This window comes from Pseudorca crassidens, chromosome 3, assembly GCF_039906515.1.
Source record: "Pseudorca crassidens isolate mPseCra1 chromosome 3, mPseCra1.hap1, whole genome shotgun sequence".
Lineage (NCBI taxonomy): Eukaryota > Metazoa > Chordata > Mammalia > Artiodactyla > Delphinidae > Pseudorca > Pseudorca crassidens.
In genome coordinates this window covers 95387258-95405968 of record NC_090298.1, presented here as the reverse complement: position 1 = coordinate 95405968, position 18711 = coordinate 95387258, and the positions used below count along the sequence as shown (strand labels likewise).

At 35.8% G+C, this 18711-nt stretch overlaps 1 protein-coding gene across 9 annotated transcripts in view; it reads right to left on the bottom strand.

Annotated features, from left to right (window-relative positions):
- The window catches only part of COMMD10 (COMM domain containing 10), a 166772-nt gene that overhangs the window by 114223 nt on the left and 33838 nt on the right, over positions 1-18711 (bottom strand). Inside the window, exon 6 of one of the 9 annotated variants that reach the window (XM_067731498.1) lies at positions 4268-4300. The exons of the other annotated variants lie outside the window; for them this stretch is intronic. Within the exon in view, the coding sequence (XP_067587599.1) occupies positions 4283-4300 (18 nt within the window). The 3' untranslated portion in view covers positions 4268-4282. Of the gene's footprint in view, positions 1-4267; positions 4301-18711 lie in introns of those variants that run through there. 9 annotated transcript variants of the gene reach the window in all.

The following is an 18711-nucleotide window of genomic DNA, read 5'->3' as shown; positions in this document are numbered from 1 at the left end:
TAGAAGAGGAAATAGAAACTGCAAAGGCCGTGAAGTGTTCCAGGAAAAACAAGGCAACTTCTATGGACAGGGTAGAGGGAACAGAGGGGAAAAGGTATCAGATAAAGTTAATTAAACAGGCAGCATGGGGTTATATCCAGTAGGATCTTACAGGCTATGCTAAGGCCTTTGAGTCTTACTTTTAGTTATAAGGGAAGCCCTTAGGGCTTCCCCGGTGGCACAGTGGTTAAGAATCCGCCTGCCAACGCAGGGGACATGGGTTCGAGTCCTGGTCCAGGAAGATCCCACAGGTCACGGAGCAACGAAGCCCGTGTGCCGCAACTACTGAGCCTACGCTCTAGAGCCTGTGAACCACAACTACAGAGCCCGCGTGCCACAACTACTGAAGCCTGCGCGCCTAGAGCCCGTGCTCCGCAACAACAGAAGCCACCACAATGAGAAGCCCACGCACCGCAATGAAGAGCAGCCCCTGCTCGCTGCAACTAGAGAAAGCCCGCGCGCAGCAACAAAGACCCAACGCAGCCAATAAATAAATAAATAAATAAAAAAGGGAAGCCCTTAGAGTATATACTGAGCAGAGAAATAACATAATCTGAATTATGTCTAAAAATTATGACTGCCATGTGAAAAACAAGCTACACAGAACAAAGGCAGAAGCAGGGAAACTAGAGGCACAAATGACAGATTCATGTCAAACATAAGTGATTAGCCACAGGAGAAATAAAATTTCCTGGACTTAATTAATGAACATGATGACCTAGACCCTCTATTCCCTGTGACAAGACTGTAAAAGATGTTAGCACCTGTTACATGTCAAACACAACAGAATTGTTTGCTAACAGATTATTCAGGCCTCAGGAAAAAAAAAAATCATCGTTTGCAAGGCAGACGATATTTCATTTACAAAGGTCTTTCCATAATGTACATTAACCCTTAAATCTTTAGATGGGCATCCCCAAATCTCTTAGATTCATGAAAGTCAAAACTACAAAGAAATAGCAATGAATTATTCTACTTCCAGGAATGGGAGCCTAAGACCAACTCTCCCACTAAGGATTAACTAGAAAAACTTACCAAGAAATAATTAAAAGCAAAAACTTAAAAACATTTGCTTGAAGGCACTGGATAGCTAACAACAAAGTAATGATTTACAGCTGAGGGTCAGAAGCAGCTCAGAAGTAAACTCTCTTCTGGAGGTACTTCTCCCCTCCTCCCTCACAAAAGCAGATATTCAAACAGCCAGTAAAAGGGGAAAAAAGGAAAGCCATCTTATTAGAAATTAAAAAAAATAAATATTGAAACCACAATAAAATACCACTGGACACTCAGCAAAATAGCTAAAACTAAAAAGATTCATTACTAAGTTCTGATAACAATGCAGAACAAATACAACCTTTATACACTGTTGGTGTGAGTGTAAACTGTACAACTACTTCAAAATTAAACATATATATACTTTAGAAGACTGTAAAAATAACTTCAATTCTCCACCCTTTACTATAGACATTACCTCTGAAATGTGACTCTGCAGCGTCTCTCATCCATAATTAGAATCTATTTCCCTACTCCTTGGATTTGGCCTGTACGTGTGACTTACTCTGGCCAACAGAATGTGTTGAAAACAACCGTGTGCCAGTTCGCACCTAGAGGCCTCAAGAAGCCTTGCGTCTTGCATTTCACGCTCCCTCTGAACCAAACGAACAAGACCAGGTTAACTTGCCAAATGATGGAAGACGTGAAGCCCAGCTACCTGAGTTGCCACAGTGACTAAAACCATCCTAAACTAGTGTGGCCCCAGCAAACTGCTGACACATGAGCAAGCCCAGCTGAGACCAGCCGAGCCCAGCCAGCAAACTACCTTGCCCACACACAGACCCATGATCAACAATAAATGGTTACTGTTTTAAGCCATTGAGTTTTGGAGGGGTTCGTTCTACAGCAATAGCTAACTGATGGTATCAGAAGTGAGGTACTGCCACAATTTTAAAATTAAATATGTAATATTGGTTTTAGAACCAAACAGTGGCCTAAGGCTTGAAAAATGGTGAGCAAACTCTTAGCAAAAGCTGGAAAAGGGTAAGAAAATTTTCACCGCATGCTGAAAAAATGGGAATTTGTGCATGTAGTAACAAAATATGTGGCCAAATTGTGTTCTCTATAGTACTCAGAAGATGAAAAAGTTACTTAATAAACATTTAGATTTGTCTGAGATTTCCAGGCAAATGTTAAGGCAGCTGGTTGTTCCCAGCTGTGCATGACTAAGGTAACAGGGAAAAAAAAGAGATGAGCTAAAGAAAAAGTGATCAGTTTACAAGCAAAATTTAGAAGGAATAAAGAAGGGCCAGGACTTGTTGGTTTGGAAAACACAACTGCTTCTCATCTCCAGTCTCTCAGCTGGCAAAACATTCTCCAAATGTATAGTCTGGGACTGCAGACCAAATCAAGACGCAAAACCCCCTCATTAACGTCTCTAAAAGAATAATGAAGGGGCCTACAAGACCCCCTCAGCTAAATAAAAGGCCTTCTGTGGTCTTAAAGGAGTTGTCTCACAGAAGTCTGACACACCCAAAATAAGTCTAGAAAAAGTGTGTCTCAAAAACAGTTATAAGTTTGACTCTTCGCATATAATAACACCCAGCAACTCTACTCCCAGGCAGATAACCAACAGAAGTGGGTGATCATATGTAACAAGAGGCATGCACCAGGATGTCCACAGCAGTAATACTCATAATAGCTAAAAACTGGAAACAACCCAAATGCCTATCAACATTGTAATGAATATGAATATAAATTTTTAAAAACTGTACTGAATAAAATGTGTTCTTTCATATAATAATATGTTATACAGCAATGAAAATAAACTATATCTATATGCAACAAAAATGAATAGCAAAAACACAATTTTGAAGCAAGCAACACAGGAAAATAATATAATTCCTTTTAAATAAAGTCAAAAATAAAAGTTAAAACTAAACTGTGGTGTTTAGAGATGTATGATTAAGGGGTAAAAATATAAAAACAAAAAGAAAATATTATCATAGAAGGTAGACTACATGAGAGGGAAAAGAAGGGGAAACTATTTAGAAGAGGCCAAGGAGAGTTCTGGCAAACTGGCAATGTTTTATATCTTGATCTGTGTAGTAGTTACACAGATGTCAGCTTTGTGATTAACTGTACATTTGTGTTTTATGTACTTTTCTGTACATACATAATTTAACATGTATAAAAGATGTGCATCAGTGAGACCAAAGGACTGTGGCAGCCAAAGAACTAGGAACGTGTCCAGGTTCAAAAGCACTTTAGACAAAACTATTTTGTTTAAATGATATGCTCTGCTGAGATTTTATTCAATTCATGTAATCAAAGCAACACTGATTTATTCTGTCAGCCTGTTTAAGACTAAAGGGGAAGAGAGGATTCCCTGTGTTTGCTTAATGATTCAGTAAAATCTAGCAGGTACTATATTATGAGATGAACTATCACCGTTTCTCATCAGGAGCACCATTCACTTTCAATAATAGTTCTTTTTTGTTTTCTTTTTAAAATTTGTTTTATTTTTGGCTGCATTGGGTCTTCGTTGCTCTGCGCAGGCTTTCTCTAGTTGCGTCGAGCGGGGGCTACTCTTCGTTGCGGTGGCTTCTCGTTGTGGAGCATGGGCTCTAGGTGCGCGGGCTTCAGTAGTTGTGGCACGTGGGCTCAGTAGTTGTGGCTCGCGGGCTCTAGAGCACAGGCTCAGTATGTGGCACACGGGCTTAGGTGCTCCGCGGCACGTGGGATCTTCCTGGACCAGGGCTCGAATCCATGGCCCCTGCATTCACAGGCGGATTCTTAACCACTGCGCCACCAGGGAAGTCCCTCAATAATAGTTTTTTAAGATGTGTGCTCAATAGCGATTCAAAAAGTCCTGATAAAATATTATTCCTCCATCATTTATCTACTTGTTCTTCAGAAGTTCCTTGTGAAATTTTACTGTGATGAGAAACGTTTGAGTAGAATTGCCTCCTAGCCCCATTACAGCTGCAAGCAAAGTCCTAGACTTTTTCTGCCAGGGAAAGAGCAGAGATGCGAGAAGCCACAAGAGATGAGAGAACCTTCCCTCAAGGCTTCAGTATGTATCGCAGCTGACGATCAGCTTGACTACGGTGAGAAGAGACATGTATACCACAAAATAATAATATGCTACACTTAGAACCTTCTCTTAAAGAAAAAGGCACCACTGTAAAAAAAAAATGCTGAAAAATCATACATCATAACTTATATTTGTCCAGTTCATATTCTACTGCTACACCATTTCTGAAATCTGTAACACAAAGTATAAAAGAGGGTTACAGATTGATTCAGTTAAGAAAATACTTTTCTTTAAAAATCTAAACTCATTAAACAAGAAAAAAATCAGCTTTAATCACTAGCTAATAACTTTAATTAAATTTAATTTTTAATTTTTAAATTAAAGAATGTACCAGTTGGCTGATGTCAGTATTGGATATAAGACTGTTATAAATAAAACCTTAGATTTTCCCATAAATCTATAATTGTGAAATGGGCTACAGGGTTGGTAGCATTATATTTCGAAAGAGCATTACAAATCAGACAAAATGCAATTTTAAAGTACAAGCTAAAATGTTGAGATCTGTGGTAGATTTAATTTTCCAAATATAGACACAATATCTTTTATTCCACAGGCCCCTCTTTCAATATGACCTTAACACTTCTCTCATAGAGAAGTGTGGTCAATATCCCTGCCCCGTGAAGCTTGCAGACCTTTATGACTGCTTCAACCAACAGAGGACAACAGAAATTATGCTATGTGACTTACGAGCCTAGGTCATAAAAATGTCATGCACGTCTGCCTTAGGATGCTCTTGGATTTAGCTGCCATTGGCATTGGATTCAGGTTAAAGCCTAAAGGGCACTGAGGACAGTGTTAGTGGAAGCCTAAAAGGACCAGAAGGGGTTGTTGGTAAGGGTTTAAAAGTACGGAAATGTGATTGGAAGCTGCAAGAAAGGGGTTCCTTGTTTTATTTTGCAGGGAAGTTTAGAAATACTGTTGTTGGCAGAAAAATTGAAAATGGGAAATGTTCCTAATGAACTCAATGACTAAAAGTGCCACTGGGTTTCTTCTCGTTGCATATAGGAAAGAGATAAGCTAAAGAATGAACTATTAGCTCCAAAAGAGCAAGGACTTGCTGGGTTAAATAAAAGTGTGTGAAGTTACAAGGACCTCCAGATGACAAAACGATTCTCAAATAACGAAATGGCTTTCAGGTAAAGATCAAATCCAGAGTAGGGCTGTAACATGCTGTGTTAAGATTTCAGAAAGAGCTAAGACAAAGCCTCATAGAAATGTTCAGATTGACAAAAGGTCTTATAAGTTATATTAGTATGTTTATTCCTATATAACTAATTACCACAAAATGAGTGGCTTAAAACAACATCAAATTATTAGTTCATAGTTCTGTAGGTCAGCAGTTCAGACAGGCTTGGCTGGCCTCTCACAAGGGTGTAATCAGATGTCAGGCAGGGCTCTTATCTGGAGGCTCTGGGGAAGAATCTGTTTCCACACTCATTCAGGTTGGTGGCAGAATCTAGTTCTTGCAGCTAATGGTCTGTGATCCCTGTTTCCTTGCTGTCAACCAGAAAACACTCTCTTCTCCTAGGGGTTGCCCTCATTCTTTCTCACCAATGTCTCCATCTTCAAACCAGCAACACGCAGAGTCCTTTGTATGCTTCATATCTTTCTGATTTCTCTTCTGCTACCAGCCAGAGAAAACTTTCTGCTTTTAAAGTGAACAGTTTGGGCCAAGCCCACCCAGAAAAACCTCCGTATCTTAAACCAACTGACTTGGGACTTTAATTAAATCTGTAAAAGATAATTATCTATTTAAACAAAAACAGTATAGTGTAAGGCTTATAACATATTTAAGAAAAATATGTGATAATAAAAGCAAAAGGCCAGGGGTTGGGAGGAATGAATGTATACTACTGTAAAGTTCTTATCAGTGCCTGGACCTTGACACTAAAGGAAAAACGCGTGCCCCCATTAACGTTTTAATGCATATTTTAACGGTTAATATTTTTCCAGAACATTATTGAGAAACTGAAATTCATAACATTTTAAGTTTAAATATTTTATTTATATCAACAACAGCATGTTTTAAGTTTACTTTCCTGGTTTTATGGAAGTAAACTTATCAATAATATTTTTAAAATCTACTTCTTTGTTTATGTTATTATCAATTGAGGGAAATGCCATGTTAAATAATTTCTCTTGACAAAGTGACAATCATAAGTAATTTTAAATTAACTTCAGTTTACTGAAACTTCTTTCACAGGACACCACTGTAACTGGTATTGTTTTAAAAAAAATTCTCAAGGTCACTAACAAATTTGGGTAAAACTGCACTAAGCAAATTTCAAAACAGTTTTAGAAGATCCAAACATCATGCTGACTTCATAGTATAATTACTGATACTGCATGCTGCTAAAACTATTTCAGATGAAATTCTTACAGGACTTAAATAATCTAACTTTTTTAGAACCAAGTCAGTGGCTGTTTTTTGTAAATAGAAGTACTCAGAAAATAACTTTTCTCTGGTTAAAAATACAAAATTTGAAGACACTTCATTTAATTTTTCATATCTTCATAATAATGTGAGATTAGGATGCCCATAATCTCTCTAATTTCTATTTTATATAAACTTCCCAATAATAATTTATACTCTCATCTGGTGATCTGTATATTTCAAACTTTTTCATTTTTATTTTAAAATTGAGCAGGTATATTCATAACTCTTGTTAACGTTCTGCATTCATCAAACATTCAAAGTTATATTCTCCCACTTGTTGTAAGCAAAGGGACAGGCTTTTTATTAAGTATGCAGCTTTATTTTTAATCAGATCATTTTATTGTAGAGCTTTATTAACCTTTTTCACTTGGTTCAAACAGCTAGGAAAAGAAGGTCACTAGCATCAAAGAACAAAATTCAGTAAGGTCTTTTAATAGACCTGATCTTCCCTTAAACATTTTCTTCCTAAATTTATCCTAAAGATATTAGACAAAAAAAAAAAAAAAAAAAAAAAGGAAGGAATTATCTTCTTTATGCCTTCTACTTTCACAACTAGTTCTACTTCTGGCAAAACTTAATAATGGCCTTATAAAGAGTTAGGCATTTCAATTTTGCTGCTCTAAACTGGAAAGACCTCTTTAAGTAATGAAGATACCAATGTGCTGTATGTAATAGACACTTTTACATTTCCTACCATATTTAATTCTCAGAAAAACCTTGGAAGGTTGCTATTATTGTCCAAACTTTCAGATCAGAATTTGAGCCTCAATCAGGTAAGTAACCGCTCGAGATTCTTTAGCTATTTCCCAAGAGGTAAACAGTGTGCTTCCAAAGCCTGTGTTGCTTTTACTACATACCAATGCCACCTTCAAAGTCCTTTACATTATTCTGTATTATCTGTCAAATGTAATACAGAGCTATTTTTTAGCTGAATGGTAGAAATAACTAGGAACCAGAGAAATGCTTTGTCCCAGGACACACACCTATTTAATAAGGTGTGTATTTAGTAACGAAGTCTAAACCTTCTCTACAACAATATTAACATGGGAGAGGTGAGGGGGGAAGGAACCATGAATAAAAATCTTCAACCAGACCTTTTAAAATATAAGAAATTAAAATCACAGTTGTTCACAACTTTTTTGCTCCACAGTTTATTAGGATAATTGATTTTTATAATTCTTACACTAATGTATGTGATATATTTTAGCGACCTAAAATGAAAAATTAATAGGTGATTAATGCTGCAAATATAAAGGCAAACCCCTACTGTGCAAAGCAGTATAAGTAGGGCGTACAAGAATGGAAGCCATGGAGACAGTCATGTCTGAATCTAAATCCAATTAAAATAACATGGCTGGTACCAACAGAACCCGGCTCAATAAAATTTGAAGGAAAATAGGGAATCATATTAGAATTCTTCAAATTGGCATTAACTAGGTCAATATACTCACATTCCTCCCTGTCAAATTTAAAAGTTAGGAACTACCATCTATATTATCTTATCCCCTCCTTTTTTCACTAGGACACACAGAATGTTCGTTTACCTATAAGATTTTTACAAGAATATACTTCCCTGACAAATATAGAATACCAGTGAGTTTATATTTAAGAACCTTTTTTCTCTCCTAACAGGCTCTAATCCTATAAATCAGTAAGAGATTGGTAATAGGCAGGAGACTTTCTTAATGAACACACTAGTACTTTTAAATTCTAAGACAAGAGAACTTGAAGATTCTGAAGGCATAAATTAGTAAAACATAAGAGGGACCAAAGCACAAACAAGTCATCAGTTAATACAAGTGACATATTTAATTCATGTGAATTTAACTGTGATTCAGCTCAATTCAACTATATATATATGGACTTCAACTATACACTCTGCAAACAGAGATAGAATACTAATTAAATAATGCAAGCAATGAGGCCCACCATTCCCTGAACGAGTGTAACTCCTGGAGTCAGTGTGAGTGTGAGACGGAAAATGTGAATCTTCTGTTTCCTCAGTCGATGTGTGCTGAGGCCTCATGTACTAAGGTGATTCTAGGGCTAAAAGACATACGTGCACTGTAAATCTAAATGTTCAACTAAAGAAACAGCAAACTGTTCTAACAAACTTCTGAAGAAAAATAATACCGCTGAAATTGACTTAATAAGAAATGCTATGATGGGATCCAATGTGGTACTTTCCTAAGGCATTTCCTCTCCCTCCCAAGAAGAGTCTTGTCTCTATGAGATCATCACCTTCTGCACCGACAATCAGAGACCCTAAAACCCATCTCTCCATAAGATTCCTTATATATAAAAGAAAAAAAAAGAGAACATCACTCTTTTTAATATTAATGTGCAAAAAGAAAAATAAGAAGTTTTATGGGAGAGGCTGGCAGAAATGAGGATTAGGGAAAACTACGTGGGCTAATAAAGGCAGTCTTTGTAGATTTGGGCCAATTTGCAATATGAATCGCTTAATGTAAGTTAATGAATTATAAACTGATAGAATTTTTTAATGTAAGTTAATGAAATATAAACTATCTGATAGAATTTTTACATCAGAGTTTCAAAAATTACCTAAAACTATTTGTAAACCAAACTTCCCCAAAAAGAATATTGGAAGCGAAAAGCACCCTCAAGTAAACAGGTCAAGTTTGCCCTCTGTCGATATATACAATTGACTGGTAGACACATTCTGGTCAGGAAATGTTTACACTTTCATGCAAGTGGCTATGGTTAAGCTGCTAAGTACAATTTTCAAGCTCCAAATTCAACATCCCACCAGCAATTAAACAACAGGATAGAGAGAATTAGGTATTAAAAAAAGATAAAATATTTTACAATTTCTACTTCTTCCCATTTCTGAGGGAAATCATGTTTCCTAAGCCTAACTCACATCCTGGCGCTGACAAAAAAAATGATCATGTTTGTACTTTACAGTGTGGTTAACCAACAAGGCAGTCTGAGGCTGGGTGACTGGCTGGGCCCTCCAGTTCCCCCAGACACTGCTTGGCTGCCCCAAGGGCAGAACAGGGCAATCAATATTCAGCTAACCTGTTACCTACTTGCACTTCAGCTGAGCAGCTATCATCTAGAAAAATCCGGTACAGACTCTATTTTACTACCAGAAACTCCCTGATTCTCTAGTACTATGAGTACTTCATCACCCAGACAGCCCTGCCAGAAAAGAATAGGAAAACTCTCAATGCAGTCGTCTATCAAGGTCATTCTCTCACTCCTCACACTTGGCAAATGGAAATAAATCACCTACCCTCCAGAGAGTTTCATGACGATCAAAACAAAATGTTTAAGAGCAAGATAAAACCATACAGACTATAAGAATAGGCACTAGCCATGGACCTCACTAAAGACAGACGGCAAAGTAATCACTGTGGAAGCACAGTGGTTACTTTATTAAATTGTACATTATTTTCAGTCCTTCTGGGCAAATAAAAAAAAAGTGACTTATTGTTTATTAATTTCAAGGGTCCGATGAGACAAAGTATAAAAGCACATAGGATACCTGGCATATATTAAATGGTCAATAAATGTTATCTATTATCATTACCTTCTTAATTGTTTAAGTGTGGCAGTATCAGGCATAGTGGTTACTTTCTGTGCACTGCAGCTATCCAGACACTCAGCTTTAATGAGCTCCATCCACCTAGGCTGACTAGAATTCAGAAAAATACAAAGTGGCAGCACTTAGGAAAGAGACAACGAGGTATCTCAGCCACCTGCATATTTCATATAATATTATGAAGAAATTAGATGTCCCCTCGGCCTCCAAATAGGTCATAATCCATACGAACTGACCCAAGGCAACTTGTGGGTTTACTTCTTAAATAAACAAAATTTCCTTATGAGAAATGTTTACCTTTTTTTAGGAATTACCATTAATTAGACCGCATTTTAAACTGCATTTTTTAACTTATTTTTATTTTTAAACTTGTTCTTGTCCTATATAATATCCCCTCATCTCCAAAGATCTCTACTCTTTAGAAGCAGACAGCTGAAATACATAGAATTAGGTAGTACTTAATTCATAGATAACATGTGTACCATCAAAGAGAAGTGTAAATACACTTATATGGCTGCAGTGTTATTGTTACTCATTACCATGCCAATCTAAAATACCTGAGGAGGTGACTATAATTTAACTTATAAACGAATACACAATACCCACTGTCAAAGCTAAGGAATCTATAAATTATATCTAAATATAAATTTATATATAAATCTATAAATTACTTATCTGTCTACAGCAAAACGCTTGATAAATTTAAATCGTTCAAGCTACTTTAGGTATATGCTTACAATGTTCATATTTTCTTGTACTTCGGAGTCAAAAGAAGTCAATATACATAAAAATCAGTTGAAAAGTAGAGAAAATACCCAAATTAAAATGAGGATGAAAATCTGAGCCATCATTTACATGAGGCAGAAGAACTTTTGATTTCTCATTTTAAAACAAGACTATCGTAAAACTAGCAACAGATTTTTGGTAGACTATTTCTTCTATTATTATACATTAACAATTAAATAATATCCTCCTCCTCCTCTCTTAACTAAAAAGGATGATTGCAATATGCCTGCCTCACTGGAGTGTTTTGAGACTCAATATTTGTAGATTTTTGAGCCTTGTGGCTGAAAGAGTGAATACAAAGTATTATAATCAAGAATAGCGATATAAAAACAAAGATGGTTTAAGATAATAGAAAATTACATTTATAAGTGGCACAATGCCATACTACCCCTGAGGACTTGTTCTTTCAGAGTACATACTCTATGAAAGGTCACTGTGGGTGAAAAAAAAACCCCACAGGGAGTTCAAGTAGCCTACAATGCAATATTAGTAATTAAGGAAGTGGTATTCTTCCTCTATATTCATTTGGGAATCATTTCTACTAATTAAGAGAAAAGGAACAGTGATTTGTTAAAAATGATGGTTACAGAAAATTCAATCTGAATTCCAACAGCCTGGTTACAAAGGAGAATACTGTAACACTGAACAATTTTTTTAATAAGGGCAAACTACTATACAAGCCATCAAGTCAGTACTCAACTATCTTCCAAAATAATATACTCCTAAAAATATTTTCCAGAATAATCTGTTCCTAACACAATGTTGAACTATAGCACTGCAAATTCAAATTTAATTAACATTAAGTGCCTACTATGTGAGAGTCATTCTATCGATAATAGGCACTTCACAGATACTTAATTCTATCAATAATCCTAGAAGACAGGTATTACTAGTCACATTTTCAAACTGGGAAATTTGCTGCAGAAAGATTCAGATTCTTGCCCACAGTCTAAGAATTTAAACTCAAGTCATCTCACTGTTACACTTTAAATCCAGTGTACCCCCTTCATTCCGTCAGACTAGGGTCTCATCTGGCTATGCCAATAATCAACTGACAAACCGTTCAGCCTCACTGGGCCTGAGTTTTCTCAGTAAACTTAAAGGGTTGAAATATTCCCTAAGTTGGTCTCCTTCATCCTCCTTCTCTCTCTCTCTCTCTCTCTTTCTCTCTCGCTCTCTCTCGCTCTCATTCTCTGTCTCTAAAATGTACTATTTTAATCCTTTTAAAGTATACAATTCAGTGGCTTCCAATACATTCACAATGCTGTGCACTAATTTCAGAACGTTTTCACTACCCCAGAAAGAAACCAATAACCTTTAAGCTGTCAGTCCCCATTCTTTCCTTCCCCCAGGTCTTGATAACTGCTAACCTGCTTGTTGGTTCTGCCTAACCTGGATATTTTATATAAATGAGACCATACAATATGTGACCTTTTGTGTCTGGTTCCTTTTACTAAGAAAAATATTTTTGAGGTTCATATACATTGTAACATGTATCAGGACTTCATTTCTGTTTATGGCTCAATAATATTCCATTGTATGTGTATACTACTATTTGTTTATCCATTCATCCATTGATGGGCATTTGAGTTGTTTCCACCTTTTGGCTACTGTTATGTACTGCTATAAACATGCATGCAGATATACATATTTGAGTCCTTGTTCTCACTTCTTCTGGGAATATATCTAGGAGTGAAACTGCTGAGTCATTCAATAGCTCTATGTTTGAATTTCTGTGGAACTGACAAACTATTTCCCATAGTGGCTGAACCACTTTACATATCCACCAGCGATATATGAGGGTCCTAATTTCTACACATCCTCACCAACACTTGTTATTTTACTTTTTTTTGTTTTTAATTATAGCCATCCTAATGGGTGTGAAGTGGTATCACTCTTGTTTTGATTTGCATTTCCCTAGTGATTAATGATGTTGAGTATCTTTTCATGTGCATGTTGGCCATTTTCATATCTTCTTTAGAGAAATGTCTATGCAAGTCCTTTACCCATTTTTTATTTGAGCTGTTTGCCTTTTTGCTGTTGAGTTGTAGGAGCTCTTTACATATTCTAGACAGAAATTCCTTACCAGGAATTTGCAAACATTTTCTCTCATTCTTTAGGTTACTTTTTCTTTTTCTTCATAATGTCCTTTGATGCACAAGTTTTTAATTCTGATGAAGTCCAATTTATCTATTTTGTCATTCGTGCTTTTGATATTATATCTAAGAATCCATTGCCATATCCATGTAAGATCTCTTTGGGCTGGAAAATTCCATCAGCCTTTGCTCATTCCATAAATAAAGTTGTATATGAATAATAATTCTATTTGTTTTACTGCTGAGAATTATAAAAGGGTTATTTTTGGAGTTATTATTATATTACCCTTACCAAGGAAGTGGCAGTATTTTAACTTTGGATAAAATGGCCCTTTAAAGATGGATAGGTTGGAACTCCTTGAGATAAAATGGAATAACGCTGAAAGAAACTGCATTTTTGCTCGATTATAAAAAGAAAGGAAGAAGTGGAAAGAGAGGGAAGAAGAGAGGAAGGGAGAAGATTCAAATAAAAAATTCCCAAGTGACCCTGGAACTAATGTGTCTGAGGGTCCTCTGTATGACAAACGACTCAAGGGAGCCTGCGGCTAGGGTTCCAGTTTTATAGCCAGATTCTCACTCTCCATCACGCCACCCACAACATACACCATATCCTCACTTTCCAACTGATCTGATTTAGAATCTATGGTCCATCACTAAAATCACTCCCTTGTACACAAGGCCAATCCTTTGTCCCTTTCTCCCTTCACCTGATACACTGGCAAAGAAGAAATGCTGATTAAACCCAATTATCTACCTACTTCACAGTTGCATCACAGCAACTAAAAATGGATGAAGGAAAATGTACACCATTTCAACAGTTCTCATTTCAAATTCATGGTCACAAATCTCAAGTGGGCAATAAGCACTGGCCAGTAACAGTGAAACAGCCTAAAATAACTAGTTTGTTCATTTTCCCAATATCCAAAATAACTGTTTCATACTTCCTCCCCTGTTCCCAAACCTTCTAGACCTACCCACTACCTCAACTAATGACTGCATTCAGAAACAGAAGCAATCGGACACAGCTTCCTCTTCTACCACCCAAACTACCTACCTAATCCATTCTCTTTCTTTTTTCTGTTACAACAAATAATGTGTTCCCACTCTCATCAAAGTCCAACCCTTTCATTTGTGATCTGGCCCTCTTATCGTCTCACTTTCTCATGGAACTTGTATCCCTCTCTGTCCTGCAGCGTCAATTTCTCCGCAATGGATGTGGAATCGGCATACAAACCTCCTCTAGTATCTCCAGTCACTGAATCCACATTCCCCTACATTGACTATTCCGTTTCTGTTTCTTGAAGGAGTTACGTAGGTGGTTGCTTTCACTTTTTTGCCTCATTTTCTTTCCTCAATTTACTCCAATCAGGATTCTTTTGCCTCTCAATTGTGATTGAGACCACAATTACCAAGGTTATCAGAGAAGTCCATCTAACCAAATCCAAGTCATATATGTATGTCTGTTCTTCTCTTTCCTGGCCCCTCAACAGTATTCAATACCGCCCTCTGTCTCGAAACACCTCCTTCTCCTGCCCCACACAGTGATCACCAGTGACCTCCATGACACTAAATTCATTTTTTTTTTAAACTGCTATATAGTGATTATAAGTTCAGGCTATTGTGGCAGGTGGACCTGGGTTCAAATCTTGCCCATATTACTTTCTAATATCCAATCTAGGGAAAGATACTTAACCACTGAGACTAGTCTTCTTAATCTACAAGCTAGGGAAAATACTAGTACTTAATTCACAGCTGTGAGGGTTAAATTAGTATCTTTTTATTTTCCTCTCTTTTACCTCTTACAGCATGTAACATTATTCACCCCCGACGAAATACTCTCTTGCTTTGGTCGCTGGCTGCTCCTTTCCCAATCACTGTGATAAGCTCCTGTAGCTCTACTTGCCTTTTAAATTTGGGAGTTCATCAGCTTCTATACTTCCTCCCTAAGTGACTAACCTCTTCCATCTCATAACTGAAATGATAATCAAAACCTCGATGATTTCCAAGTCTCAATTTCTAGTCTATAATCCACTCCCCACCTCACCAACTGCCATCCAAACAATCTCCACCTGGATATCTCAGCTACCTCATACTCAACATGCTCAGAAGATAAGCCTCTATCCTTTTTCATGTGTTCTTTCCTCCACCTGGATATCTCAGCTACCTCATACTCAACATGCTCAGAAGATAAGCCCCTATCCTTTTTCATGTGTTCCTTCCTCCATCTGAAACTCCCCTGCCTGTTGCAGTCTCCAACTCCTTGCTGTCAGTTTCCACAGTTCCATGTATTTCCTTTTGTAACAGTCACTAAACTTAAATATATTTACCGGCTTAATGTATGCATTCCCTTTTAGACCATAAGCTCCATGATGGAAAATAAAACCTGCCTATATCACAAATACCTTGCCTAGTACCTCATGCATAGCAAAGGTTTAATAAATGTTTCTTGAATTGAATTTGAGCTATTTTAAAAGTTGTTGCTTATTTAATTTATTGAACTTTAATTTATTGAATTTTATTTGTTCAGATGTCTAATTTACTGTTAACACTTTTATTTCAAAGTACATAAGCCACTCATTTACATTACTATCATTTCTAATCCATAAAAATACATTAAACAAAATTTAAAGGTACTTTTAAACATATTCTATTATGTTTGAGGAATTCTACAATTATCAATTGCCTCCAGATTTCAAAAAAGTAAAGAAGTTCAGAAGCTAGGAAAGACAAGTGAGGGTGATACTGTTTGCCTACTTTGAAATTTCACAATTTTTTTTTTTTTTTTGCGGTACGCAGGCCTCTCACTGTTATGGCCTCTCCCGTTGCGGAGCCCAGGCTCCGGACGCGCAGGCTCAGCGGCCATGGCTCACGGGCACAGCCGCTCCGCGGCATGTGGGGTCTTCCCGGACCGGGGCACGAACCCGTGTCCCCTGCATCGGCAGGCGGACTCTCAACCACTGCGTCACCAGGGAAGCCCTCACAAAATTTTTGAAAAGAATTTTAGTAAAAAGATGATTTTTTAAATTATGAAATACATGGAGTATTTTTTAAAAGATTTTCTCCTCCAAGTCGTTTTTATCATTTTCTCCACATGAATACTAACTTCCATCACACTCTGTGTATTAATATTTCGTTTTTACTCATCAAAAATACACAGTGTCTAAAACTATTTTTGCTAGCTTAAAAGTCTTATCCATAGATAAATGCAGACTTTCCATTAGGCAATCTAAAGTACAGAAAAAGACTTATACATACATACTCTTCACACGCATATAAGGGGGTTCATTTTGTGATACCAAGGAGCTATACACGTATTATTTGAACACTTCAATATACTTGAATACTAAGATCTTTAAGAAAGTCATACTGATCACAAAACTAAAAAAAAAAGAAACCACAATAAATTAAGGAAAGAGTTTTGTATTGCTCTCATTTAGAACACATGACACCTTAAAGGATACTATCATTGAGAAACTGATCACAATGAAAAAGGATACAAAACAAAATTAAGAATCAGAAAACTAGAGCCACAAAGCCTTAGGATTACTTAAATAAATAAATTTGATTGCAAAGAACCAGGCTTTTTTTTTCAAAGTATATGGGCAATTGTCTACCAAATAAGGGTTGTTTCTATTTACTCTAACTGCTAGAATATTTTATGAGATTGCTTCTACATGTTCTATAATAAAATAAAACACATAAAACAAAAGCTTCTTTAATGTGTATACTAAAGGAATAAAGAAATTATAAATGAGAGCGCTCTATAATCTTACAAAAATACCAGGGCTTTTCACTGGTCTCCTAAAATTATCCAAAATAATTAACTAGTCATCAAAGAACCTACTTTCGAGATAGTAATGTTACACTTTTCTCCAGAAGCTCTTATATTCTTTGAATGCCACCTTTGAGTGTGTGTGTTCCTAAAACGATTATGAAAAGCCAATTATCAAACTATAGTAAAGACCTTTTTTTGGTTTACACCCTTTCACCCAGTAATTACGCTCCTGAAGAATAACCATAAGTTCCAAGGATGCTTTATTCATTCATTCATTTGTTCATTCATCATTCAATAAGTGTTTACTGAACACCTACCATGTATTTATACACAAAGATGTTTATCACAATATAATAGGAAAATACTGGAAGCAAACTCATTATTTGACAACAGAGGAACTGGTAGGAAATTGTAGTAAGTCATAGCCAAAACGTGATGCAGTCAATCATTTAATATATTAATGATGAGTCTGAATATGGGAAAGATCTGTTACAGAGTTAAATGAAGAAAGCAGAATATAAAATCAAAGAAAACTTTCAAAAGAAAGTAGCTATTAAAAAAAAAGAAAGTAGCTATTGAATGAACACTGAAATAAAAGAGACTGCACAGTGGTGGTAAATCTGTGACTTTTTCTTTCCATATCTATAAAATTTTCAAAATAAACGTATACAACTTAGGTAATAAAAAAAGAACCAGAAACATCTTCTTTAAAAGACAAGCAATATTCATCAATCATTTCATTTCAAAAGTAAAAACCACTGACCTGTCTTAAAATTCTAAACCCTGAATAAAACCATCCCAAATGACACAAATAAAAGTATCTTGACACAGACCTGCTCATTATACAAAGCTAACTTTATAAATTTCTGATCAAAATCAGTGAGTAAAAAAGCCCAAGACTTTATAGAATGTCTTTTCAGATCATAAGATAGTATACTTTAGAAAATGAATAACTGCTATTTATCAAAAAAGAAAAAAAAAGTTCTGACTGATGAATGAGACTACCTTCTCATACCACTAAACAGTAATAACAGTACTGAACAGTAATAACAAAACTTCAATTCTTTTTCTTAAACCAAATGCAAACATCACTGTTTTTTAAAAAATCACTTATAACAGAGGTATAGGAAAAAAATGACTGGAAGGTCATATAACAAAACATAACAATGCTGTGGGTACTAGAATTACACTTGATTTTAATTGGCTTTTTTCCCCTATATTTTCCAAAATGTCCATTATAAATATATACACAAATATTGTAACACAGAAAAATAAACTTAAATTATCAAAAGAATATGCTGAAATATATTCACTATACAGATTAGATTAATAAAAATACAACATTTGTAAAATTTAGACCTGTTCATCAAAGCTGCTCAGAAAAATCTGAAGGTCCTTCCGAATTAGTCAATACAAACATTACCTTTAAGAAGATCAAAATACTTTAAATTTCTAATACAAAGAGTTCATGATTTGAACAGCATATGTGTGTTTTTCTCTTACTGAAAAACCTGTCATATATACAGCTAAGGATGTGTTTTTAATGATATACCCTATTTCTTTGTTCACGACACGTCAACATCAATGATGTCATACAGCCCTTACAATAAGGTCTGTTAATAAATGCAGTGTCTATTAAACTGAGACAACATCAAAACATACAACTTTACTTACCACATAAAAGAATATATGTGTCTTTCATTGACTTTAGTGTAAAATTGTTTCAATTTAGTCAAAAAGGAAATTTAGAATCCATGTAATTGTAGTTTTATGAAGAACAATAATAAAACAATCATTGCATTTTAGAAAAGCTTTCAACACCTTGAAACATATACACATATTACAGGATAACTGCTAAGTTATTAAATAAGCAAAATGATACAGTATCCTAGCAATAAATATAGCATAGGTCTCTGAAAT